The following is a 27,755-nucleotide window of genomic DNA, read 5'->3' as shown; positions in this document are numbered from 1 at the left end:
CAGCCCTTGTCCTCATTCACCTTCATTATATATGGAAAAGATTAGTCACCACTCCTTCAGAAATTCACATTTTGTGTTCCAATGAATAACAAAACCGGTCTGGAACAACATGAGGGTGAGGCAATGACTATTTTCATTATTGGGTGAAATATTCCTTTAAATGTAATGACACATTCACAACACATGAAACTTTTGTTCATTTTATATTTCTTATCCTTTATTCAGAATGCCTTAAGTTACAAATGTGAACAATATAATTCAGTCAAATACAAACACTACAGCAGCACTCCACACAAACCACAGCGCCAACCAAATCAGGTCCATATATAAAAAAAAATGGTTAAATGTAAATAATGCTCTTATAATATGTTACCCTAAAACATTGATCTTGTGAACCCTGGCATTCACAAGTCGCACAAATAATTCTCTCTAAAATCAAATGTACATATTTGTTTACTAGGAGCTAAACCACTCGACAGACTTTCATTAGTTACTTTTCCTTTGAAAACATCATGGCCGCTAAAGAGACGGTTCACCCAAAAATTTACATTTTGTAGAAAAGTTGTCCAAAAGCCCATCTGACTTTCTTTTATTTGAGGAAAACAAAAGGAGATTTTAGGTTCAACATTAGTTTGTTACCATTCACTTTCATTATATGGGAAAAAGATGCAGTGAAAGTAAATGGTGACTGAAACAAAACATTCTGCCTAACATCTCCTTTTGTGATGAAAGAAAGTCATACAGATTTGGAACAACATGGTGGGCAGTACATTTTTACGTGAACTATCCCTTTAATGCCTTGTGCTTTTACGTCGATGCTTTTCCGAAGTGAAGTATAGCCGTTTCCTAATTTGTTTATCAGTTTCACCTGATACCTCAAACCCTGAGGGCACGTCACTCAAGCCCAGACTAAATCTGACTCAGAAGAAACATCTATTTTTAGATCCCCCCCAAGTCTTAGCTAAGGGCATTATCTCTCTACGAGTGATTCCTCATCTCATGTTTTATTCTGGCACTCCTTATGAAAGCACAATTAGATTTTTGATTAGCTACCCCAGGTGTTCCAGTCATGAAAGCAATCTGTTCGGGACAATGAGCTCTAATGGTAATGTTGAAGGAAGCACTGAATGGAGGCCATGAAAGAATCTTAAACAGAAGGATGACTTGTTTGTTGAGTTATTGAACAGACTGATGAATGCTAGTCATGACAAGTTCACTGATTAACATATCCAAGAGTTGATAATAAAGATTAACTTGGCACCATTTAAAGTAGAGCACACACACTGCATTGTATGTGAATTATGAGTTTAGCTGAGAATTGCATTTAGAACACAAATTATGAGTATTGCAATGAGGATCTGGTTCAGATTCAATAGAATCATTTAGTCACAAATGATGTGTACCTTAAATGGCTTTTTTAATAAAACGTTCTTCTTATTACCAGTCAGTTGTACCAATACAATAATTTCTCCACTGGTCGAATGATCAATCTGGCTAGAAACAAAAATATATATAAATATATATATGCTGCGACCCAAATGTGGAAGTGCCCTTAGATGTTCTTCAAGTGCAGAGATCTTTGTCCCATAAAAACCAAAATGCTTTGCTTCCATAATGTAAAATTAAAAAGTGACAAAAATTCAAATTTCCCTGTAGAGTTCCTCATTGAGCCTGAGAAACCTTTTTCTGAGTGCTTGGATGAAGGTTTTCAGAAATGTGCTAAAAAAAAAGAGATTTCTTAGCCAAAAATGCACAAACACACATTTGAAGAATGGCCTCATGCTCCAAACTTGTCCTGATCATTTAGAGGATTGCCATGAGTTTAGTAGTTTGTGGTTGTAAACTTGTAGAGTGAGGACATTCTGAATGGCCCAGACTGGCCTGAAGTTACTGTTCACTTCAATGTAAAAACAGGGTGGGGCATTTGAGAACGGCCAATCAGTCCTTGTTGGTTACGTATCCCCAGGCATGCTCTCCCACCCTTTGTTTCACATTAGTCCCAGGTTGTGTCACTTCTCCATGAGTGTCAGCTGTATGGTTCGCTGCAGTTCCTCTTCATCTTGTCTCTGGTGAAGCTCCGCCTTTTCCTGCTCTCGGGCGGACAGTACCATGGCTAGACGCAGCTGCTCGTTGTAGCTGCGTGGTGGTTTATTGGTTGGTGTGCTGCGAGGGCTCTCCATGGGGCTGGGTTTGTGCGGGGGCGTTCTAGGTAATGGAAAAGAAGAGTATTGTGACCTCTGTAAAAGGAAGAAGTCATTTTGACAGAAAAATCACCAACTGAGTGAAAAATAATGAAATGTTGAGGATTTAATGTTAAGTTATTCTTTGTAGGCAGCATTGTGAAAACATTTTGATTACCACAAGAGGTGGTATTTGTATCACAATATTCTTGAAATTTTTGATCAATAACGATATCTATCACAATCAGTGTTTGGTGCAATCTAATTAAAAAGTAATTAGATACTTTAAACAAGTTAATTTTAAGTTAAAAAGTAGTATAAATTAATGTAATCGGATTACAGTTACTGACTTAGAATTTTAAGTTAATTACAGTACAATTATTATAGAGTTACACCTTTCTAAAATACAAATTTTGTAGAATACATTTAAACATGAATTATGCTCATATATTTATCTGTTTGCATTTCTGTGACAGCTGAGGAGTCGCGAGCCATTGTAAACGAGAAACACATGGTGTTTAGTGTATGACTTACATGCGACAATGAACAAGGAAGAAATATAGACATTATTTTGAATTTGTTGAGCAGAAAAGTAATTTACCCAACAATTATCACAATAGACAAAGACATTCCAAAGATTGGAAAATAATTAAAGTAATTTAAAAGTAAATAATTAAATCTGTAAATAAGCTGGTATTTCCATATTTCCAATTAGTACTATCTCTAATTACCACAAAATAACAAAAACAGGCAATTACAATGGTAGTAAATGGGGCAATGTAACAAATGTTACAATACACCATATTGAAAGTTTCCAACGTATAGCCACAAGACTAAAACATTAGATGTGTTTATATTTGACTAGTGTGTCATAGAATACCTTATTAACCTTGTCTATGCAAACTTACAGTATATCCAATACTACTCCTATAGTATAGCATAGTATAGTGTAGTATAGTCTAGTGTAGCGTAGTATAGTCTAGTATAGCATAGTCTAGCGTAGCGTAGTATAGTCTAGTATAGCATAGTCTAGTGTAGCGTAGTATAGTCTAGTATAGCATAGTCTAGTGTAGCGTAGTATAGTCTAGTATAGCATAGTCTAGTGTAGCATAGTATAGCATAGTCTAGTGTAGCGTAGTATAGTCTAGTATAGCATAGTCTAGTGTAGCGTAGTATAGTCTAGTATAGCATAGTCTAGTGTAGCGTAGTATAGTCTAGTATAGCAAAGTCTAGTGTAGTATAGCATAGTCTAGTGTAGCGTAGTGTAGTATAGTCTAGTGTTGTATAGTATAGTCTAATATAGTCTAGTGTAGTGTAGTATAGTCTAATGTAGTGTAGTATAGTCTAATATAGTCTAGTGTAGCGTAGTATAGTCTAGTGTAGTCTAGTATAGTCTAGTGTAGTATAGTATAATATAGTATAGTCTAGTGTAGCATAGTATAGTGTAGTCTAGTCTTGTATAGTAGTCTAGTGTAGTATAGTCTAATATAATGTAGTGTAGTATAGTCTAGTCTTGTATAGTAGTCTAGTGTAGTATAGTCTAATATAATGTAGTGTAGTATAGTCTAGTCTTGTATAGTAGTCTAGTGTAGTATAGTCTAATATAGTCTAGTCTAGTGTAGTATAGTCTAGTGTAGTATAGTGTAATATAGTCTAGTGTAGCGTAGTATAGTATAGTGTAGTAGTCTAGTCTTGTATAGTAGTCTAGTGTAGTATAGTCTAATATAATGTAGTATAGTCTAGTGTAGTGTAGTATAATGTAGTATAGGCTAGTGTAGTATAGTCTAATGTAGTCTAGTGTAGTATAGTCTAATGTAGTATAGTATAGTCTAGTGTAGTGTAGTATGTAGTGGATATAAAGGTGTCAAAATTCATAAAGAAGTGATGCTGAAATCATTGCAATAAGACACTACTATAGTATGTAACATACAGTGTGAATAAGATTGTGAGCAAGTGTTTCCCTCTTGCATTATCTATTCTATTTAAATTTCAAGTCAGTAAATAACTGAATCAGTGGAAATAGATGTTCTGGCCTGTGCTAAAAATGAAACCTTTAAGAATAATGACGTTAAGGGACTGTTTCATATTCTCATTCAGCAGATCGGGTGCCTCAACCTGCTTTAATGCGGCATGAAAGAGCAAACAGAGGTGAGGAAAGAGTGAGAAAAACCCCAGAGAATTTCTATGAGATTCACAGAGTACTGTATTGACAGTCAAGCCTGTGTCAATAGCTCCAGTAAATGTAATGAGAGCGTGATGCTGTCCCTGCCTATTGTGGGTGAGATGAGACAACAGGAGACAGCAGAAGTGGAATACTGACTGCAGACCTTTCGAGGCGGCTGGGGTCACAGGACAGAGTGTGTGTTCCCGGCTTACTGTTGGTCAAAGCCTCCCAGATTGTCACCTGTGAAGGAAGGAGAGAGGGTGAGAATAATTTTTGAATGAATCTAAGACTGTGTCCAGGTGTGACACAATAAAGCAAAAAGGGATAAACCATATTTTTTACATGTTGATCTGAGTTTGATCTAAGTTTATGTCCTAGCAACTAGCATGGGACCATGGCAGTATTAAGAGGAGATGGAACACTTATAATAAAAATGTTGTGGTTGTAACGCTAAATATGGCAGCTCTAGGAATGGATGTCCCACTTTTAAAAATGGGATATTCTGGACCTCACAGCATGGCTATCATGATTGTTCTTTATTTAAAGTGCCCTCAAAAGGCATCATTTATTACCAAAATCACACTCCACATAGTTGTTTGTGTAGAGTGCAACAGTCTGGTTCTGGAAGTAAATCCCATTCATTTTTTCCACAGGCAAATTAATATTTAAAGACAACTAAAAAACCTTAAAGTCTGAACTACCATGAACTCCGAGGTTGTTAATCAATGGTATGTGCTTTTGATAAAGGCATCAGTCCATGTTATTTCATCTTAATCTAAAAATAACTCACTAGCACAATTTCTGATAAAGAACAACACTACCATGATCCTGAAGGGAAATAATCCACCGATCAGAGAATAGAGACTGTCCACCAACTTCCAGAAACAAGGTTGCTGAAAAAAGGGCGGGTACTCTCGTGCTCTGTTAAACATCAAATATTTTCTGATTGGTTGTGATTTTGTCACGCATAATTTTTCGCTTTATCTCCAGTTGCATCACGTCTGGTTAGGGCACAATATTATAATGTGCATTTTTGGAGTTTGTAGACACCTACTGTAAGTGTGACTGTTACATGTCTGGATCTGACCCAAGGTTATCATTGTTAATGAAAACGATAACTAATACGAAAACTATAGTGAAAAAAATTTAAGTTCACTGAAATAAAAATGGGGGAAACTAAACTGAAATTAAAAATGTGCACAACAATAAGAACGAAAACTAAAGAGAGAATTACATTAGTTTTCATATTTTCAATCATTGTTGGATGATCTCATTTATATAATCTCTCAAGCCGGATTTCTCTGTGTTTTCCTCAAAAAGAACCGGTGAGCATCTTTTGATTGACGTAAAACCAACCACAGTTCTCCTGCATACATGATACTTAGAGGCACATGAAAATAGGGCAAATAATGGCGCTTCAGTCGCAAAGACAGCACAAAATAAATTGAAGCCTCACTGAGTTGACTTCACACAAAACATCTTAATATATTTAATTCCATAAACTTTGGTAACTGGCAAATAAGCGACAAGTTGTTCTCTGGTTAGTTGTTCTCTTTTAACTTTTATGGTATTATTCTGAGCTAAGTAGTCATGTAATGTCATCACAGGCAGATACTATTGGGGTCCTTCATGCGAACATTATTAAATGCATTACATATCATGAATTAACAAGGAACAATATTTATATAGCATTTTAATTTTTTTGGTCAATGTTAATTTATAAATGTACAATTGTTTATTGTAGTTCATGTTAGTTCATTATGCATTAAATAATGTTAACGGATACCATGTATTAACAAACTTTAATGTTTATAATAATGCTAGTATATGAAGGAATTAACATTAACCAAGATAAATAAGTGTAAAAAAAAGTGTAAATGATGTTCATTATTAGTTTATGTTAACCAGTGTAGTTAACTAAGATGAATACATACAACCTTATTTTAAAGTGTTACAGAACATATGTTGTAGTGTTACAATAAATGAAAACTAAAACTATAATAAAACTCAATAAAAATGGCTATTTTCAAAAAATACAAACCAAATAAAAACTATTTATGCACCATTAAAACTGAATAAAACGAAACAGAAATTCAAAACCATAACACTAAACGAAATAAAAATAAAAACTAGTGAAATTTTCAAAACTATAATAACCCTGGTCTGACCTGGTCGTACTCTGATCCAGCTTCTATAAGACTCTGCTGTATGGCGTACTGTAACAGATCATCTTCCTCTTCTCTCATGTTCTGCCTCTGGTTTCCTCCTAACATACTGTAGCCCCGTGGAGCTTCAAACACACATGGTAGGATCTCTCCTCCACGACATGAGTCTGAATAACACACACACACACACACACACACACACGTGGAGGTTTTAGTGCCAGATGTATTGACAAACTGATATGAAAGAGTTACATTAGCATTGTAGACAGCACATTAAAGAATGCAATCATTAAACATTCATCCAGTTAATTAATTTCTGGCCATTAAATAGGGCAAGTGCTTTGTCTGAACATTGTAACCATACTTCTTATATGACTTCTAGTGATCACATTTGCCTGAAAGCAAAAAGCAGGTTGATTCCTACTTGTGGAACTAGAGCTGGATACGCTGGAAGAGTCGCTGCCTGGAGACGGGGTCTCTGTCCTGAGACTGTCCTTCTGTCCGTCCCCCTCAGCATCCACCCGAGGCAAACCGCACTCCTCACAGCCATTCAGGTTCCCGAAGGTAATACGTGCATTCAGGATGTGGTAGATGGGAATTTCTGTGGTAAGATATCATTGTTATTGTTGTATTAGTGTGACATTGTAAAATGTGTGTGGATCACGTTTTCCCAACATTGTGAGGACCACATGGATAATAAAAACTCACATTTCAGACATTCTGTGGATCAGCCAACGGTCTCTAGCTTACCTATCTTGACAGGGAATCCAGGGGGCAGGCGTAATGTGATGAAGTCCCTAAGCTTAGCAAACAGGGCGTTGGTGATGGCCATGAGGTCGATGATAGGAGCCACCTGCTCTTCCAAAGATAGCGGGTGTGATTCACACAGCCAAAGCTTAGCTTTGAACCTGGGAAAACACACACACACACACACACCCACACACATTAGACACCTTTATGACTTCATGTAGTTCTTGGCAGGTTTGTTTGACACATATGTCAGTCTGTATTCAGGAAACAAAAGAGCAGCGAAATCTTGGAAAATAGCAATTTTGGGGTTCAAAATCTACATTGTCGACAACACAAAATAAAAGCAGTGTTGGACTGAAGCACTACCTTTGTGTTTTGGTGGTGAGGTGACTGGGCTGGCCAATGTCTCTTTGACTCTGACTCAGGTTTGGGTTAAAGTACTCCTCAGCCGTCAGGGCAGATGGGTTTGTTGCAGGGAAAGATGTTTGCGTCACCAGAGTGTGCTATAATGCAAAAACACTTCCCTTGAGGCTAGAGAAATTGCATTAACACTAGAAAGACATCTAAAAGGCATTTCATTTCTGTTCGTGTCATCTTGGACTTACAGTGACGACTAGTGGTGTGGATGCAGCATCATTTAAAAATCATTTGTTTCCAGTTATAGATGCCATTATAGGAATTCACTATTTACAATCAGCTATGACTAATTTAATCCAAGAGTGTAATGTCCAATAACAAGATGGTTACTGAGATTAAGTGAAGAGTATTCAACTGGTCATGTGATTCTAACATGGCTGCCCCCATGAGGGCGCCCCTGCCACATGTAGAATAAAACAGCTTTTTATAAGGTTACTGATGTGACTAGAGTTCTCATCTCATGTGAGTGGTCATGATTTTATACATATGTTTAAAAATGACTATTCATTTATTTAGGAGTAAAACGTTTTAATGAGGAAAAATTTACTGAGTGCACCTTTAAATTTACAGATCTTCTCCTGTGGACAAAACTGACCAAATACTGTATTTTCATGACTCGTTTTGTACCACACAGATTTTTGTCCAATGAATTGCTCTCTACAATGAGAATTTCCCTCCCGCTAATACAACCCGCAATCTAAAATCTAAAAAAGGGATGAACCCTTTAATATGTCCTGCTCAACTCTTATCTTTTAATAAGAAATACGTCAACACGGTAAAGAAAGCTGCACTTTTCATGGGGTCTTTAAATACGTTGGTGGTAAATGACATTTTTTTTTTTATTTCTTCATTCACTTACTCCATTGTTTTGGCCCACATGCTGCTCAGCGATACCCAGGAAGGACTGCAGAGGTGTCTTACCACCTGAAATAAAGACACAACACATAGCAGGTCACATTACAGTAGGCGAGCACAATCACAAGGATCTGTATTACATCACCACAACGGCAAACAAGACAGAGATGCTGTTTGTAAGGGAAAAATGTGAGTGGGCACTGAAATCTTGAATCATCATATTCATTATGAAATGCTTAACAAAGCAGACACTCTCATTTTGGTTTATAAGGAATTTATATAAAATGGAAAAAATTGCTTTTGCATAAGATTACTGGTTTGCAATTCTGAAAATATTCTTAAATGTAAAATAAATGAGTAAGTTAAGACAAAGTTGGCATGAACACCCACCCACTCATTGGAATCCATACCATAGTTACCCTTTCATTTCTATGAGAAATGCTCAAAAGATTTGGCTATTTTTTAAAGAATCATTCTTATAATCAGCCCCACTAGCCAAATGATTATAAGAAGTAAAAAAATAAAAATGCTCTGACGATAAGAGACGCATGTGGAATCACACATCTAAATGTTAAAGTCTGCACTACACTTCACGGTCTTTTTCTTTCTAAAATTTAACAACTCTATTGATTTTTTTTTTCTATGGCAACATGATTTGTTTTCGCCCCGCACTAAACCATGGCCTCAACTGATTGCCAACTGTATATATCACTGATTTGAGAAGGTAAGGCAAGGTTAGGACTCTGGTCAAACACACCTTTCTGTTTTGTTTTGTGCTGGTCGGTGAGATGGTCAGTGCGTGTTCGTGTGATCAGCTCTACGTTAGAGGCACAGTAAACCTGAAACAAAGACAGTGACCAACAATATGAGCCTCATCATGCACTCTATCCCTCTTATTTTAAATTTTTGTTTGTTTCTGTTAATCTGCACTGCATAGCCCTGAGTGAAAACAGTATAATACTCTAATTCTTGACATTTTTACTTGTGGGTCAAATTTGAGGCAATGGGGTTTGATGGTGCAAGAATATAACTAGCAACTGCCATGTGAAAATTACAGCATGCAAGTGTGGAAAATTATTTTATTTTATTTATTTATTAATTATTTGGGCACACAGGTGAGAGTGACTTTTGATACCTGATTAAAGCTCATAAAATGATATAATAGTTACATAATAAAAACTTCCTAATGCATCTAACACCCAGTCTACATGACACGGCATGCACCATAGTGTAGCTTGGCTGGTTAAAATGAGAGCAACTTGTTTTGTCTGGCTCACTTCCAGTTTAGATTAAATGTAACTGCAAATTATTTCAAGATGCAATTGGCTGCTTTCCTTTCCATTCAGGTCAACAGATGAAAGCACACAAAAGTCTGCAACTCTAACACAATGTAACATTAAGGCACAAGTGTTTGAATATTAATTGGGTCATGCACATGTTGCCTGGTAACCTTCAGGAGTGTCTAGTCAAGTATCTTAATTAATATGCATGAGCCAAGCTTTCATCTATAGAAGGATTCGTCAATTTGCCAGCTGATTACCGGACACTTCTACCAGTAAACCAATGACTATTGTCAGGGTTAAAGAAAAAAGGTTTGTCAACTAAGGTGATTAATTTCCTTCATACAATTACATCTAGTAATTCTTCATTTTCTGAATGTCAGTTTTTCTGTGATTGCTTGTGCATAGTTGTATTGTGTGACGCATTAAAGCTGAATTGTGTAATTTCTGCGCCCCTAGTGTCACCAAATGGAACTGCAAAAATTATTATTGTTTTCCAACATGTTTCCCACACAGTCCCCCTGTCTGATACTGGTCAGACAAACAGATAGTCCCAAACTTACACCACTGGTTGAGCCAATGTTGCTGTATCGGGCGGGTCGAAATGCTCAAGCAAATGAAGCAATGTTTTGATTGTGCCACAGAGCAACAGCATTTACACTTTGAGGAAATAAACCTACGAATGGCTCATTGTGCTGTAAATGACTCTCTGCATATTAAGCTGGGAGATGGAGAAAGTATTATAACATTGAGAGAAATACACATTTCAGCTTTAAATCTACAGTCAGAAAACCTTTGACTGTCCCTCTAAACAAAAATGTTAAGTATGGAGCCCTGGGCAGTACCTTTGCGTCATACCCGTTCACCACCTCCGTTTTCTCACTTCGCCAGCCAAGAATGCCTGTTTTATTCCTGCAGAGGCACGAAACAGGGTGGTCACAATGCAGAGGTGAGTCCAATATTACACATTTTATGATGGAACTTTGCACAAAAATGCTGGTTCACACGCTAGGCTTCACAGCCCATGGTATGACTGAGCAACAATGAAAGTTTGCAATGCTCTTGTTGAAGTTGTTTACAAAATTTTCAATGGCAACAATGACTTGGCATTTGCGTGCTCACCTCTCAAAGGAGATGTTCCTGGTGTCGAGCTGCGTGGCCACCACGGGAGCGGATAGACGGGCTGCCACCTGTTCATCACTGGGCTGTAGCGCCCCTAACAGGTTCAAAGAGGTAGTGCACACCCTGGAAGAGGGGGAAGGGGGCAAAGAAGTGGAGGAAGACAGGCATGGCAGCGTCTCGCAAAACACTAGCTGTCTATCATGATCCACTTCCATTACCATGGCACTGGAGTCTGAGTGACAGGTGGAGAGAGAGACAAAATGTAAGGGAGCCAATTAGAGATTGTGAGGAAGTGGGACTTTTTTGCAATAAAGAAAATACAACTTTGCATTAAAGGTGCTGTAAGCGATTTTTTCATTGAAAAGTATGCAATACATGTTCCTACTCCCTTAAAGAAATTAATGAAATAAGTGTCCTGAGATATCTCAACGTCTCTGTGACTCCAGTAGACTTTGTAAACAGCAAACAAAAATGTGTCCGTGGACCACTGACATTGACGCTTTTCACTTGTCCATCATTTTGCTCGTTCTCATAGTGATGTATTTGAAGCGGATCATTGAGGCATAATGTTTGACAGTTGGCGCTATTGTACCACTGTTGAATTTGACAACCACAGGAACAAAATTACTGTAATTCTCTAGTAATGCGTATAGACATTAAATTTTTTTTTTTGAATTTGTATTATTCTCAATGGTGATTCTCATTACTGTCAAACAGGGAAAAATAAAAACTATAATAATTTAATAAAATATAATAATTTTTAACATTTAAATCATTAAAGGCAGTTAAACAAGTGCTACCAAAACATAAAAATACTTTACAATTTAAATAATGTTATTTATTACATATTTTATGTATAGTGAAAATATATAAATAAATCTTAAATTTTTTCACATTAAATTTGTCATGAAAATAATTTAACAATTCAAAAACATTTAAGCAGGATATCATTTCTTATTTTTTCTTTTGATTTTGGGGTAAAATAAGACCTGAACATTCAGGACATTCATCATTAAAGGTAATAAAGCAGAGAAAATACTTAAAGGCCATCATACACACCTTCACCCCTGAATATGAAGCTGCGATTGCCTCTCTGCCAGGTCATTTGCTCAAATCCCATAAGCGTCGTATCCACGCGCAGGCACTGACCACTTTTCCATACCCGATAAGTGTCACTTGGACAAATACGAGACACTAAAGGAACTGAAAAAGAAAGAAAGTGTTCAATAACAGAACACTAAAAAGCCCATTCATTTTCTCGACAGAGAATTTGATTTTAGCAATAAAACCTTTCAAAGCAGACACCCCATGAGCTCTGAGACTGATAAACAATGCTGTATGCTTCAGTAGAAGTCTCAAGTCAGCGTGATTTTAAATTAATTTTTAAACTAATGTGCTAAATAACCGAATTCTCAGAGCAAAATACACATGACTCCTTAAGAGAGCTCCACCAATCAGAAAAGTCAATGTTACCATGGAAACGGTGCGGGTGAGTAAAATAATTTTCATTTTTGTTTAAAGCATTCCTTTAACTATATAGACTTGTTGCTTTGTTGTTGCTGTTGTTGTTTTCAGATTTGTACACTTTTTGCTTTATATCAAAGTTTGTAATGTAGTGAATCATCTCTGAGCTGGTTTGTTTGGTTCATGGCTTAGATTTCTTTATTAAAGCATAAAAACCCTATGAAGAAAATAAAAGGGAAAAATTAATTCAGAACCAAGCTTGCTGAAAAAGTGTGTGGTTACTGTTGCACTCCATACTGAAAACAGAGAGGGAGGAGGGAGGGAGTGGGGGTGGAAAGGGGAAGTCCCTGTACAAACATACCATAAAATCTGATTTAGACATCCTTACAGCACTTATGACCTACCCCAGCTCGTAAACTCCCATTTCATCTCCACGTAAAAGTCTTGCGCCTGAAAGAGTGAGAGAGAGAATGTTTGAGTGAAGTAGGAGGGAGAGAGAGAAGGATCACTCTGAAGGAAAAGACATGAATAATAAAACTTGTGGAGAGATGAAGACTAGGGAGAATGAGAGAGTTCGCACATCCATCATAAACAAAAGGAAAAGAGTCATATTGGCACCCAGGGTAGAAGAAAGCAAGCAGGAAAAAAAAGAGGTCTCACGAACAAAGAATGACATAGACCTAAAGGTTAGAGGTGAGGTAATATTTGGTATTTAAAAGTATTGCAATATTTTACCTTACAAAACTGTACATGAAACATAGAAAGCCATATTTCAAAATATTGTGATATTTTACCTCACAATACTGTTTATGACATTTTGAAACCAATATTTTAATATACGGAGTGACTATTTGCACTAGGTGTAAATACACCAACCTCACAGCGTAACTATTTGCACTCAGTCTGGTGTAAACAATGAAATTTAAGACCAACTGGACTCTCCAGTGTTGCTTCAATGCCGTGGTGTGATGCTATGGATGTGTTTTTATTTCTTTTGCCCCAGTTTATCCCATCCTGTTTCCTGTCTCCACTCTTAATATTTCCTTTTATACTACTTAAAATAATAAATGCTAATTACTATTAAAGGGATAGTTCACCCAAAAATGAAAATTCTCTCATCATTTACTCACCCTCATGATATCCCAGGTGTGTATGACTTTCATTCTACTGCTGAACAAATTTGAAGAAATATAGAAAAATAGCTCAGTAGGTCCTTAAAATGCAAGTGGATGGTGATTCGACTTTTGAAGCTCCAAAAATAACAGACAGTCAGCATAAATGTCATCCATATGACTACAGCGGTTAAATTAATGACTTCTAAATCAACACGATCGCTTTGGTGAGAAAAATATAAATTTTTAATACATTACTTTTTAACTATAAACGATCACTTCCGGTAATCTTCACAAGAACGCTGAGTTCACCTGGTCTCTTGTGTGATGTATTTGCGTTGCCATGTTACAGATGTTATCTCACGTACTTCTTTCAGTTAAGACATCCAGGATAAGCACACAAATTTTGTGAGTAAAGAAACAGATACAAATATATATCTAAACCAAAACCAACTAAGCTTCTGTACAGCATTCCTCCTACACAGTTCTAAACAGCGTTGTGTCAGTTCTCACTTCTCACATGCTAACAATCGTGTCACATTAGGAAACATTAATTTAACCGCTGAAGTTGTATGGATGACATTTATGCTGACTCTCTGTTCTTTTTGGAACTTCAAAAGTCTGATCACCACCCACTTGCATTTTAAGGACCTACTGAGCTGAGATATTTTTAAATTTTTCTTAAAATGTGTTCTGCTGAATAAAGAGATTCATACCTGGGATATCATGAGGGTTGTAATTATAAAATAATTTTCATTTTTGGGTGAACCGTCCCTTTAAAGTTTATTTCCTTGCAGTGATTAGGTTATGATGAAGGTTTGGGAGTTGAGAGAATGGTTTAAGCCGGGTAAAATTAACCAAGGTTTTACTATAGTAATATTGTAGTAACCATGTTTTTGGCAGAAGCCATGGTTTTAATGCAGTGAACCATGGTGTTACTACAGTAATATAGTGTTAATAGCAGTGGCGGGCCATGCATTTAAAGTCTAAGCCTTCAGTGTGATTCATGCTATTAAGAAAACACAATTTCACAATGAATAAGACACCCTATGCCTTTGGGTATCATACATTATATCACAGCTAACTAGTAATACCAATTGCACCCTTTTCTGCAGGCGTTTGTTAAACAAGTTTAAATATCTTGTAATGTGGAAACAAACTCATTTATCGATATTACTTAAAAAAGTGAATGTTTATCACTTACTTTGTATCTCCCTGAGTGTCGACATGTTAGTGTGACATCATGCACCTGCATCTCGGTGAAATCGGGGTTGAGAATTTCTGCACGAGCCTACAAGATTTAATTCTGACTTCAAGATGCATTCCATTGCACTTGTGGGAAGTTGTATAATCCGACTTTCAGAGTTGAAAGGAATGCAGCACTACTTTTCAAAACTTGATCGACACTGAATGCTCAAGCAGTCTAATTTACACAGAAACTCCTGATGTTGCTATAACAATACAAAAAGCACTTACCAATTAGCTTGAAGTGAAAATCAGTCCTCCTTTCCTGATTAATAAATTAAGCAGTCACACGGTCACGCAGAACATCTCGTGTTTTTAAATTCAGAAGGATCTCTTTCTCAGTGGTGATGTGGCAGTGACAGCCGACTCATCAGATGCTTTTCACTCTAAAATTACGTGCATCACTTAAAGCGTGATTGTGTCACTCAAGGCCAGCTAGAAGGCCTCGACCGGGACAGATCCTAAAGATCACACCCACCAAGAACAAATAAATCAATCTGATTGGCTGATGAATCTGACAATCTGACTTTAGTTTCTCGTTCATTTGTACTGTTGAGGGATGCTGTAGAAATTCTGAAAGCCTGAAGGGGTGGAGCTCAAACAGCTTTAGGCATGTGATTTGTGAAACAGTTGCCACACTTCGCTTGTAAGCATCAAGGAATAAATTCTGACTGGATAAACTTTTAGTTTTTCTCAATTTGTTTGTGGATTAATTAAGAGTGGAAAAAGTGCGATTAAAAATGCATTGGCAAAAATGTGATTGAGAATGAAAGGATGAAAAATATTTATTTATTTGGCATGTTAAGCCACCAGAGAAGGCTTTGCTGGCCCTGAGAAATTGCCACTGGTTAATAGTAACCATGTTCTAATTTTGTGGTTACTATGATTTTACTACAAAAGACCATGGTGATACTATGTATGGTTACTGCAGTAAACCATGGTTAATTTTTGTAAGGTAAGGCTATGTTTAGTGATAGGGGGTGGGTATGCTATTCCCTCACAACGTTTTATATATTTAGTTTTTTACTGACGTGCTTCTACAATAAACTAAAACAAGAAGTTCACAACTTTTTTTGCACAAAGCATCAAACTCCAATGAAGATGAATGAGAAACAATCTAGTAAAAGATCGCAATATAATATATCCCAGATTTAAATCAGCATACACTAAACAACAAGAATCATGATATATAATCACCAGGTCCCTGCTGATTCCCAGCCTACTAGAGGTTACCTATAAACCTGGGTGTGAACAATATATTTATGTATCTGTATCTAGTGGAATGAAGGGCTCAGGTGTGCGGCAACAGGTGGTTGTTAAGCTGCTGTTTGTTATGCTGGTGGGTGAGCTCATTGCTTTTTGTTTTGTCATTAGCTGGCTCAGAGTTTATTAAGACACATCTGTTGCTGACCTGCTGGAGTCTCTCCAGTAGGCGCGGAATCCCTGCCAGACGCTTAGTGTTGCGCTGGTAGTCACGGTAACGCAGCACCAGGCGTACCAGCTCTGGGTCACGTGTGCTGATGGCTTCCTGCAACACTGAGAGAGAGAGAGAGAGAGAGTAAAGTGAGGTTTATTGTGACCTGAGAGTGCAATGGAACTGGAGCTTTTACGTTGTATTACCTGTCCAACCATTTCTGTTTTCTTTGCTGACATCGGCTCCATGCTGGAGTAACAGACGGGCGCAGTCTAGGTGGCCCAAGGTCACGGCCAGGTGGAGAGGAGTCCGACCACGTGGGTCCAACACTTCTAAATCTACCTGTAGAAGGAGATTTTTAGATTTCATTTTATAGAAAATATTGTCAAACACAACTTTTTTGCCTTCAACAGATTAAAATAGAAATCTGTCAGGGATGTGGCATGGTGGTTAGCTCCAGAATGCAGGTTCGAATCCAGCCTGTGTTTTGAACTAATATTATTCCAAACATAGCCAAACAGATAAAAATGGAAGGAGAAAAATGGAGATGGAGAGAAAGCCAACATAGGAAAAGCTAAAAATAAAAATCCCCATGAATTCATTTTAGTTCTTTAGATAAAATATTCTATATGTAAAACATTGATAACCAATTTTTACAAACCATTAAACATGAATATGCCATTACACAGCAAAAACAATATCCAACTAAAACCAACCAGACTAATCTCACTGTGAATTCAGTGGCAGTAGGTCAAAAGTTCTGCTGCTAAATTCGCTCTGTGCTTACTGAAATTCGAACCACTGCCACCAGTGTCCGAAGCTGGAAGTGTTGTTGAACGTATGGGCACATGTGAGCTCCAGTTTATGGCTGAAAAGTCCACATAGTGGCACCATTCTGAGTTCTATGTTTTGTTGTAAATTATGTTATACAGACATTAAGAACCTTAAACCCCAACCTTAAACCTAATTGTAAGCAACCTTAAACCTAATTTTCAGTGGAGTAAACATTTAATTTTAGTGCAACAATACAACTTCAGCATAGGCTCATCAATGTTTATGTGAACGTGAATACTTCCCTGTTTGCATGGGACCAGATCCCGTGTCTTGAAGTTTTTCACACAAAGCGTTATCAGTAAGGCCTGAGGGAATGGTGTACACATTTTAATTGATGCAAACATATCTGATGGAAGATGGCGCTTGTCAGTAATTCGGAGGAATTGGGTCGATTTCGGGGTACATGTACATTTGGAAGCTGTATGTCGATTTTCATGTGATCATGCTGAGTCAACAGTCATTGAGTGAAAACAAATGAAAAGTAATTTAAATAGGAAGGACAAACTGAAAAAAGAAATAAATTCAAAATTCAAAACTAAAATAACCTTGTCTCTCTCTGTCCCTTTTAAGCAAGTTAACTCTGTCATCGATGGTCATGAGCGCTTTGAAAGAGTTTATGATTCACCTTATGGGGGGGCATCATTTTGTAATGGGATCATCACTCACTGTCATCCAAGCCCAAACAAACAACCTCTGCATTCACCTCCATACACAAACACGTATTTCAGTTAATATGTGTTTATACTAGAGATGCAGCATGACCTATTAATCATTACTTGATGAGTTGGCTGGCTGTGGTTTTGTCCATATTTATAAGCGCACCCTTCGAAAACAAGGACAAGACAGACGGCACAGGCAGAGCATGGTAAATTGTGTATGTAGAGCAGCGATGAATGTCGGGACAACTTTATTTAGAGACTTGTATATAAGCCATGTTTGATGTTTTTAACGATGCATTTCAGATGGGCTTGTGGTAATGGAACCATATTATTACCCAAGGGCTTAACTTGTGCTGTGAGAGCTGCTTTTGGAGCTCTGTACTGTACAGTTAGTAATCTGGGTGCACACTTATGTGCATATATGTCCATGTGTGGCATGTGTTTGGGGCCTTACGTATTAATTATTAAACTTTGGTTTGTAAGTAGTCCAGCACTGTTTTTGCATTGGACATGGATGATTGGGGGGGCTTATGTGAGTTCTTTTGACTTTGGCCAGAAATTGACCACCCATCAACACCTGCTCAACTGCTCAGCAGCACATTAAAACCACTCAAAACGCCTTAGCAACTTCAAAACAAGACCCTAGCAATGTCTTTGTGACAGCAGAATAAGGCACAGTCATGTTGTTTTTGTTTCAGGAAAACTCCTCCCCACGTGGTGTGTGTGTGTGTTTGTGTCTCACAATTAGTCGGCCCCTTCCTTAACATCATGATGGCACTCACCAGCAACAACTGTGGCCTCTATGGCCCCTGAAGGCCTCTGGCAAGAAAAACACCAGGCCAGTCCCTAGAGTGAGATTAGACAGTTGAAACGCTATGAGAAAAAGGGTGTGGATAGGGTTGGTGGTTGCTATGGTAACCCTGAATGATAAGCACCTCTGGATGGACAGGAGATGCTGGATGGAAAAGCACAAGGTTTAATGGGAAGGTTCACCAAAAATGAAAATGATGTCAGCATTTACTCACCTTCATGTAGACTTTCTTCTGTGCTCCATATGAGATGTTAGGCAAAATGTTATTCTCAGTCCCCACTCAATTTCGTTGCATTTATTTTCCATACAATGACAGTAAAATGTGACTCATTCTGCTTAACACAGAAATCTATCTATCTATCCATCCATCCATCCACCAAACCATCCATCTATCGGTCGCTCTGATAATCAAATCTTTTTTATGACTAAATGATTTAATGTTAATGGAGGCAATGTGCACATATTAGAATAAATTAATGGCAGGTGCATGATCAAAATTTGGAACACTTCACATAGTGAAAAAGGAGACAGTCACACTGCTTCCTTTATGCCCATATAATTTAATAGATATGACAAACAACGTTTCAACCACAAAGGTCTTTGTCATGCAATAAGAACATCAAGTGTTGAAGGATTATATGCAAATAATAAATACTGACACCTAACAATAAGTTTGGGTACCAGACAAGCCATCAGTTGTCCACTTATAGTGTATAGAATACAAAAACAAAAAAGACACAACAATGGACACTGCAAGGGCATGAATTCAATAAATAGTTCAAACACTATATCATGCTATGAACAAGTAAATACAAATAATATCACCTCCTTTCCAAGGTATCTTAAATTGTTTGATCACTAAGTATTGAAGTGTCAACCAATTATGCTTAAAATTGGGAATAACTATAGTTACCATGGGACATTTTGAGTGTTCTTGAGCAGTGAGGATCGGGTTATAAAATAATAAGAATAATATTAGAACTCCTGCCTGTAACACCTACACATTACACTGTGTTCTTGAGCAGTGAGGATCGGGTTATAAAATAATAAGAATAATATTAGAACTCCTGCCTGTAACACCTACACATTACAGTAACTGACTGGAACTTATCAAACCCTCCAACACTGAATCTCACTGATAGACCAGAAACAGGGCAACATGCTTCCTTGCTGACATGCATGAACTCAAATTCATGTCAAATGTACATTTCTGGGTTTGAAACGCAGAAGTAAACTACAGCGGGGTAAACTTTTAGGTGCATAGGAGACCACAGCCAATATTATTTTTGCATTCCCATTGGCTTCAACAGTAAAAAAAAAAAATCCACTTATTTCCACGACTTTCCAAAAGATGAAAACAAAATACAGAGGGAGATGGATTATTAAATTTTGTCTAAAGTCACTCCCTCAGCAGCTATATTTGAAATCCCATCAGGATAATATAACACAAAGAACAATATATATATATACAGTAAATAAATAAAAAAAAAAAACAGTTTGCTAGATTTATGCTGCTAAATTCAACATCCAGCCTCTCCACATTGAAATTGAAAATATTACATCATCCAGGGTCTTTCCCCATATTTTATTTTGTTTTATTGTTTTATTTTCCACATAACTGTCCATTCTATCTCTTCTTTCTCTTTTTCTCAGTTGTGGGACTGCTGGAGACTGCATTATTGATAGTCATCTCTGCCTGATGCATCTGCTCTTGCACTCTTTCTGCCTTGGCTAATGTTCTCTGGCAGCTACTTAAAGCAACATCAATCTTTCATTGGAAGTCCAAACTGTGCATGTGGGAGGCAAGCAAATGAAAATCATATGTGTGTGGGGTGGAGGGGGGTGCATATCACAGCATGCGATGGATTCTGCTGAATGGTTGCACAGTCTGTACTGTGTAGCCGTATGCATAAAGAAGTCCATACATATGCACAATATGTTCTGCACATACCGTAAATGGAATCGTGTGTCTCTGCTATCACTTAAATGCAGCATAGGGCCGCCTGTTTGCAGATATAAATTGAAGTACCAAATCAACGCACGGAAGCACTTAAACACTAAGATGTGGCAGAAGAATTAAATTAATTGCAGAGACAAGGTGAGAACCCAGGAGAGCAGTGAAAAAGAACTTACAGGTTCTTTAAATAAGTCTGCAGGCAGGCAGACAGACACACTGCTACTGGAAGTGAGGGAAGGCATGAGAGAAGAGAGATATACAGGTGCTTTTTTCACTTTTTATGCTTCTATTGTGTCACAGGAGGTTGACACACACCCACGGTGCCAATCGTATTCTGGAGATCGGCCTCAGAGACTCAGCTATAAGGGCTGAGGCGACCACCTCTTAGTGTGGGAGGCAGAAACCAATAGAGCTTGCTCTATGCAGACACCAAAACACAAGAGTAGCCCTGTTGCAAATGTCACAGCAACAATTACTTTTGAACTAAATGTCAGGATAATTGCATTACCACCTAAATGGGGGAAAAATAGAGCTGAAACGGTATAGTAGATGCAGACTGTATTATAGTTCAAGTGTATAATTTTTGCGCCACTAACATCACCAGATGGAATTGCTAAAATAAGAATTACTTTCAAATAGGTTTAACAAATACTCTCCCACCATCTGCCATTGGTTAGGCAAAAAGATAGCCCTGCCCTAAAACTCAAACCAAAGGATGCTTTATAAAACAGAGCAATGGTGCCACAGTGTTAACACTTTTCGAAGAAATCAACCTGCAAAAATAGCTTACTTACAGTTGTCTCTGCATAATATTTTGGGATAGAGAAAAGGATTTTAACCTAGAAAAAATACACTTTCAGTAGGGATGCACCAATACAACATTTATTTTTATTTAGAACAGTATTTATCTGCGGATGCTGATACAGTTTGGTGGTTCTGTTTTTTTATACTACCTTGTTTCAAATCACTGATAGTTAAAGGTGCACTCGTAACTTTTTGCTTGTATCATCTTGAACTTACAGTGAGACCTAGTGGTGTGGATTCAGCATCATTCAAAATCAATAGTTTTCTGTCACAGATGTCATTGTACAAATTCATTATAATTTCATTATAAAATAATTTAATCCAAGAGTGTAATGTCCAATAACAAGATGGTTACTGAGATTAAGTGAGGAGTATTCAGCTGGTCATGTGATTCTAAAATGTCAGCCCCCTGAGAGCGCCCCTACCCCATGTAGAATAACACAGCTTTTTACAAGGTTACTGATGTGACTAGAGTCCTCATCTTATGTGAGTGGTCATGATTTTATACATATTAAAAATTATTTAAAACTTTTTTTATGGGGAAAATTTTTTTTGCACTTTTAATTACACAACTTTATTCTCTATGTCTCTAAATGTTTTCCATGATTAAGAGTAATTGGTCTTAGTTGTAAAAAAAAAACACTGAAATGCAAAGCACATTATTAACTCACATTAACTGAATTCTGAATAACCTCCTGTTAGGCTCACTTTAAACTTTTAAGAGTTCTTGATTATTTATTTTTTTATGTTCTTAACTCACATTAACTGAATTGAAGCAGCTATTGCTTTAGCTTTAAAAAAAACTCACCATATTCCTTGATTTGTCAAGCTTTAAGGTGAGTATTCAAATTAATTAAAAGTTTTAACCAATACAGAGTAATTCCATTCATCAGACATTTTCTTTCACATATAGTAAGAGTTGAAGGCTATTTTGCCAGACCGTGTTTTTCTGCCGCCTTTTGATGGACAGATAATCTGCCCTAATCATGGCTGATTTGTAAACAATCGGTTGATGTCTGGTAGTGCAGACAGGGCCGTAACCACCATAGGGGAACATATACCCCAATATTAATAATAGTGGTCTCCTGATATGAGTTTTTTTTTTCCATGGTTAATTTTTCATTTATTACATTTGGTCCCTCCCTCCATTTCTGAATATGTGGTTACATCTTGAGTGCAGATAATTGCTTATGTAGGCCGATACAGATTATTGGCCAATTCATCTGTGAATTTCTACTTTTCAGCTTCATAGAGATGCGGCTCCATTTCATACTCTAAAAATCATTATTCTATGTGACGGTCCATCCTGTTCATGGTCTATCCCTGGATCTCCCAGCTAGCAATCCGACCATCCTGGTGATAACATGTCCTTTTCTTTACTCCGGTAAATGCCACGGAATATGCGGTTTGAGATAAGAAGAAGAGGAAGTGACTTGACACTCTTTCCATGTTAAAAGGAGAGTACAAAACACGGACACGCTTTAGTGTTCTCCTCTATATGTCTTTTGTCGGTTATGACCTCACCTTGACATATTTTTGCATAGCCAAATTCGAATAGTGGAACAAGTTTATTGGAAAAAAAACAACATCTATCTAAATCAGGTAGATGGCTTGTGCTGATGAAATAGTGCCTTGTAGTATCCTCTAGTAGGCAAATGCAGGACAGTACAAACGCCACCATACAGTTATGATGGATGGCTATAAGATGGCTCTGGTGATCAGCTGTTCCTGTCAGTTCCTCGATATCGCCATAAAACTCAAGGTGAGATAGCTTTTGAGGTGGCAGCCCATAGACTTTGGAATGAGCTTCCGTTGGCAATGAAATCATCTCCATCTCTAATGTCTTTCCAGGTGGCCTTAAAAACGTACTTATTTTCCCTAACTTTTATTTAATTGCATCATAAATTGTACTATGTAAAAAATGTTTATCCTGTCTTTTAATCCTGGTTTTAAATGCTTATTGTATTCTTAAGCTGTATGTTTGTGTTTTTTTTGTTTTTTTTGTTTTTTTTTGTAACTCCATGTACAGCACTTTGGTACCAGTGCACTTTTTGAAAGTGCTCTTTAAATAAAATTGAGTTGAGTAAGGATGCGTATATGTGTGTTGTTTGTGTGCCTGTATGTTTGCTTGTGTGCCTAGTTATCATTTGATAGCAAATTCAGACCATAAAGCCATAATAAAATCAGATAGGACCCTCAAAGTACCTTTTATTTCTTTATTATCAATTCGGCAACCCACTATCACCACATATTGCTATTGCCTTCTCAAACATAGAAATCTCAGCAATCTACAAGCTCTGTCTTCCACTGTTCTTGTCAGTCAGTTAAAAGCTTTCCATAAGTTAACCAAATCTCAGCAACCTCCTCCCCATCGCCCATCCCCTGTGACAATGTGATGCTTCAATTGGGTTACGGCACACCATGGGTGGGGAGCAGAAGGATGGACCATTGAAGAAAAGAGTTAATCAAACAGAGTCTGAACAAATGTGAGGAAAACAGAAAATGTGCTGATAGAGAGACACAGGAAAAGAAATTGCAGTGTTAATGTTGCATATTTGCTGACTTCATATAAAAACAATACAAATCTACATACTGCTCAACATTGTCTCTTTGCTTTAGACTCTGGTCTGGACATACATCAATCAGCAATGCTACTGTCTCCAGATCTCTCTTTCAATCACCCGCTATATCCATTCCCTGTTTATTTCTCCATTCACTCTCTCAATTTCCTCCCTCTGCTCCTCTGAGCTGTCAACTGTCCACTCCCTCCCCCATGACTGTTTTATGGCACTGTCAAAACAAACTGCGAATTGAGCTTCTTTTTCTTCAGTATCATCTTTTTCCTTCTTCACACCCTAAATTCATCTCTCACTCATCGGCAGGCCCACACAGAACCTGTGTGCGCGCAGAATTCTACAGAAAGTTCCGCAGAGCCATTTATTGTGAAAAATTATATTTTATTTAACAATCTTATGGTGAGGTCAATCTCAGCTGCCAGTTTTTTTTTTTTACAGTAAATGTATCATGATTTTTTTGTATTTCATGTATATTTAAATCCATTCTGCAGAATTTACTCCAAAAAAGCGATTCTAACTCGGCCTGCTCATCGCTATTCATGTCCAACCTTCTCCTCCATCCGGATGGCTTACGTTACACCCCTTTGTTCTTACACTGACACCTAACATCTATCCCATAATCCTGTGTGCTGGTGCGGCAACTTTTCCCCTTGTCAGCTCGACCGCGTGCCGCATTCATTGGTACTCACGAAGAGCAAACATGACAATATTGACCTCCCTCTTCGTGCCTCATGCTGTCCCCAAAGGAGCCCGGTTTGACTCATTCAGCAACACCCCACCAGCACGATCCTCAATCTCCATAGATCGTACACCATGCCAAGTGTGGTTAGATTATTCTGTCACCGGACTGTAAATCAGAAAAACTGGGAGTGCTATATATTGCAGTAATCATCAACAGTGTTAGAGTCTAAATCATGACCATTAACCCCTGCACAGGAACAAGATGGCTGGTATTTGAAAGAGTTACACAGTATGTTTGGGAATCATTGCATGGCTACTGTAATTGAGATGGAAGATTTAAGTGAGTTTTCAGTTAATTATGTAAATATTTATTTATATAATATTTTAATATTAATATTTATTTAGTTAAGTTTTATTAGTCATGTTAAAGGAATATGCAGGGTTCAATATAATCTAAGCTCAGTTGACTGCATTTATGGCATAATGTTAATTACCACAAAATTAATACTGACTTGTCCCTCTTTAATAAAAGCAAAAATCTACGTTACAGTCAGGCACTGACATTGGGAGTTAATGGGCCAATTCGTAAATGTTAAAATACTCCCTGTTTCAAAAATAAAGCCATAAGACGTAAACAATATGTTAACATGATTTAACTGTGATCAAATCACTTACTAATCTTTTCTGTGTAAATTTATATCCAATTTAAAGATTTGTTGCAATGCCGATGCAACACTGTAACCCCTACAACATTAATACAACCTCCAATATAAGATTTAACAGAATAATTATTCTAAGTGCTCTTATAAAATTATAAACTTCACATTTCTGTCTTGAAAACCTAAAAAATATTGTCCCCATTCACTTCCATTGTAAGTGCCTCAATGTAACCTCAAATTTTGCTTCTTTTCTTTTTTTTTTAAGGTGCACTCAGTATTTTTTTAATTTGTCATCTCAGACTTGCACTGCCACCTAGAGGTGTGGATGAAATATCATTCAAACACAATTGTTTTCAGCTACCACTGCCATTGTATAAATTCACTACTGACAGTCTACCATCATTAATTTAATCAGTGAGTGAAAGTGTCCAATAACAGCATGGTTACAGAGATAAAGTGAGAAGTATTCAGTTGTAACGTGATCTCAATATGACCCTCTCCATGTAGAATAAAACAGCTTTTATAAAGTTACTGAAATGACTGGAGCCTTCATCTCGTCAGAGAGCTCATGATTTATTTCAAAATTGCAGTTCATTTCTTGAGGAGTAAATTGACTCTAAATACATTTTTATGGTAATAATAAACATTATGCCACAAATGCTGTCAATTGAGTTTAACTTCCATTGAACCCAGAATATTCCTTTAAATAATATTTTTGACGAATAAAACCAATTAATTTAGATTTTACCACTGGACACACATTTTTAGATTACCTGACAAATATTTATTTTTTTCAGTGCATACCATGCCTTAATACAAGGCTCTTAATGCAATTTCTGTTAGTGGTCTTCTTAAACCAGTGGTGCATACATTTCCTCTAATTGCAAAAAAATTATGCACTCTGGTTTTCATGGTAGCATCTTCTGTGATATTTGATATTATGAAGTAGTCACTCATTATATGTCTAATAATGGCACATGTATTTTTAGCACATATACTGTCAATTTTTCTCTTACAAAAGATGACAGGTGGATTCGTAGTAGTCTGTGATATGAAGATGTACAAAAAGTTTCAATTCCTACTGGTTTGTCCAGAAGGAAATCAAATGAATGGATTACATACTAACGTAATATTGATTTGTGGATTATTTCAGCTATTGCATTAACAATCATTTAAAAAAAGGCTGATCACAAAGACAAACACACCCTCTCCTGACACACTATGTATCCTTGGGATCTGTGTGTGGTGAATGTAGGCTGACTCTATAAGCATCATTCAATCAGCCATTGTGCCCAATGCCACTCTGTTCTGCAATCTATGTTAAACAATCTGTCAGATCGAAATACAAAATAAACAAATAAATAAATAGGCCTAAATGCATTTTAGATACACTCCAATCAATACTAAATACAAATATATATATATATATATATATATATATATATATATATATATATATATATATATATATATATATATATATATATATATTTATTTATTTATTTATTTATTTATTTATTTATTTTATTTTACATGTATTTTGATTGAAGTAGACAAATAGGCAAATGACTAACCACTTAAGAGTATAGCCTACATGTAATTACTAAACAAGAAAATAACGAAGAATACACGTTTTGCCCCTTTCACCACAGAAATCAACCCGAATCAACCAAAATAGTCTTGTGCTGACTCTTATAGTTAATACACATGTAAGGCATTTAACTTGAAATGTAAGCATCACGATTTCCCCGACCACTACCCCAGTCATGCTGGTTCACACCTCAGTTTCCAGTCAGACACACGCGGCCCGATTCTCACATCATCATCCGCACGCGAGACTGGCACGCACAACAGAACGCATCTTACCTGCTCACACAATGAAAGCTCTTTCTCCAGTTGCCAATGTTTATTATGCCACACCAGAGAATGAATACGATAGCGACTCTTCTCCGGAGTTTTTCTGGCAGAAATCATCCTCGCTGCATAGTTTGCGGCTCTCTCCTCCCTTCCGTTTCCCTGCTTCTTTGCGGTATCAGTTATTTTAGCGCGTGCTACATTAGTATTGCTAAGAAAACCGAGAAGGGGATTTCGCTCCCCTTTCGCATCCAGGATCTCCTTTGCATAGTAACTTGGCATGCAATAGATGTCTATGTTGAAATGCAATGTAAACCTAACACGTGCACGGATGGTCTTCGTTCTGTTTTCCACTCTCCTCCTCTCTCTCTCTCTCTCTCTCTCTCTCTCACTCTCTCTCTCCCTCTCTCTCTCTCTCTCTCTCTCTCTCTCTCCTGATCTCTCACACACATTCAAACGCACGCACGCACGCACGCACGCACGCTCTCGCTGAGGCAGGGCTCTCATTTCCCCGACGAAAGCAACACACACCTATGAGCCAGTGAACTTTAGTGTCTAATCAATAATGTTGTCATACATACTGATGATGCTCACTGCGCCATGGAAAAGAGAGGGACAAAATATCATCATGTTTAAAAATAACATAAAATACCTGTTAGCCTTGAAATAAGCCCATCATTTCAACAAATGAAGTTTTACTCATCAGTTTGTATTAAAACTTGCACTTGTGCTTAGCATATAAGATTAGATAT

At 37.2% G+C, this 27,755-nt stretch overlaps 1 protein-coding gene across 4 annotated transcripts; it reads right to left on the bottom strand.

The window, feature by feature from the left end:
* Positions 1–213: 213 nt before the first annotated feature.
* On the bottom strand, positions 214–27,333 carry LOC127631807 (ankyrin repeat domain-containing protein 13B-like). 4 transcript variants are annotated; one of them, XM_052110164.1, is made up of 15 exons: positions 27,016–27,333; positions 16,375–16,510; positions 16,166–16,290; positions 12,802–12,847; positions 11,993–12,136; positions 10,934–11,165; positions 10,657–10,723; positions 9,289–9,370; positions 8,536–8,600; positions 7,626–7,762; positions 7,260–7,417; positions 6,934–7,110; positions 6,513–6,676; positions 4,501–4,584; positions 214–2,237 (listed from the first exon to the last, which is right to left on the bottom strand). In XM_052110164.1, exons 1-15 carry the CDS (start codon positions 27,283–27,285, stop codon positions 2,010–2,012), a joined length of 2,115 nt encoding a protein of 704 aa, XP_051966124.1. In that variant the 5' UTR covers positions 27,286–27,333; the 3' UTR covers positions 214–2,009. The 4 variants fall into 4 exon arrangements, with proteins under 4 accessions (XP_051966124.1, XP_051966121.1, XP_051966122.1 ...); XM_052110161.1 differs by having other exon boundaries at positions 214–2,205; positions 4,508–4,584; XM_052110162.1 differs by having other exon boundaries at positions 2,006–2,205.
* Between the last annotated feature and the right edge of the window lie 422 nt (positions 27,334–27,755).

The sequence above is a fragment of the Xyrauchen texanus genome, chromosome 38, assembly GCF_025860055.1.
Source record: "Xyrauchen texanus isolate HMW12.3.18 chromosome 38, RBS_HiC_50CHRs, whole genome shotgun sequence".
In the NCBI taxonomy this organism is placed as follows: Eukaryota; Metazoa; Chordata; class Actinopteri; order Cypriniformes; family Catostomidae; genus Xyrauchen; species Xyrauchen texanus.
This window is presented reverse-complemented; position numbering and strand designations above follow the sequence as displayed.

Excerpts from the sequence above, each read along its gene's own strand:
- LOC127631807 (XM_052110164.1), bottom strand. The coding sequence starts at position 27,285 with ATGCCAAGTTACTATGCAAAGGAGATCCTGGATGCGAAAGGGGAGCGA. Across the intron at positions 12,137-12,801 it reads ATGGGAGTTTACGAGCTGGG|TTCCTTTAGTGTCTCGTATT; the intron begins GTAGGTCATAAG and ends TTTCTTTTTCAG. Across the intron at positions 10,724-10,933 it reads AGGAACATCTCCTTTGAGAG|GAATAAAACAGGCATTCTTG; the intron begins GTGAGCACGCAA and ends GTGCCTCTGCAG.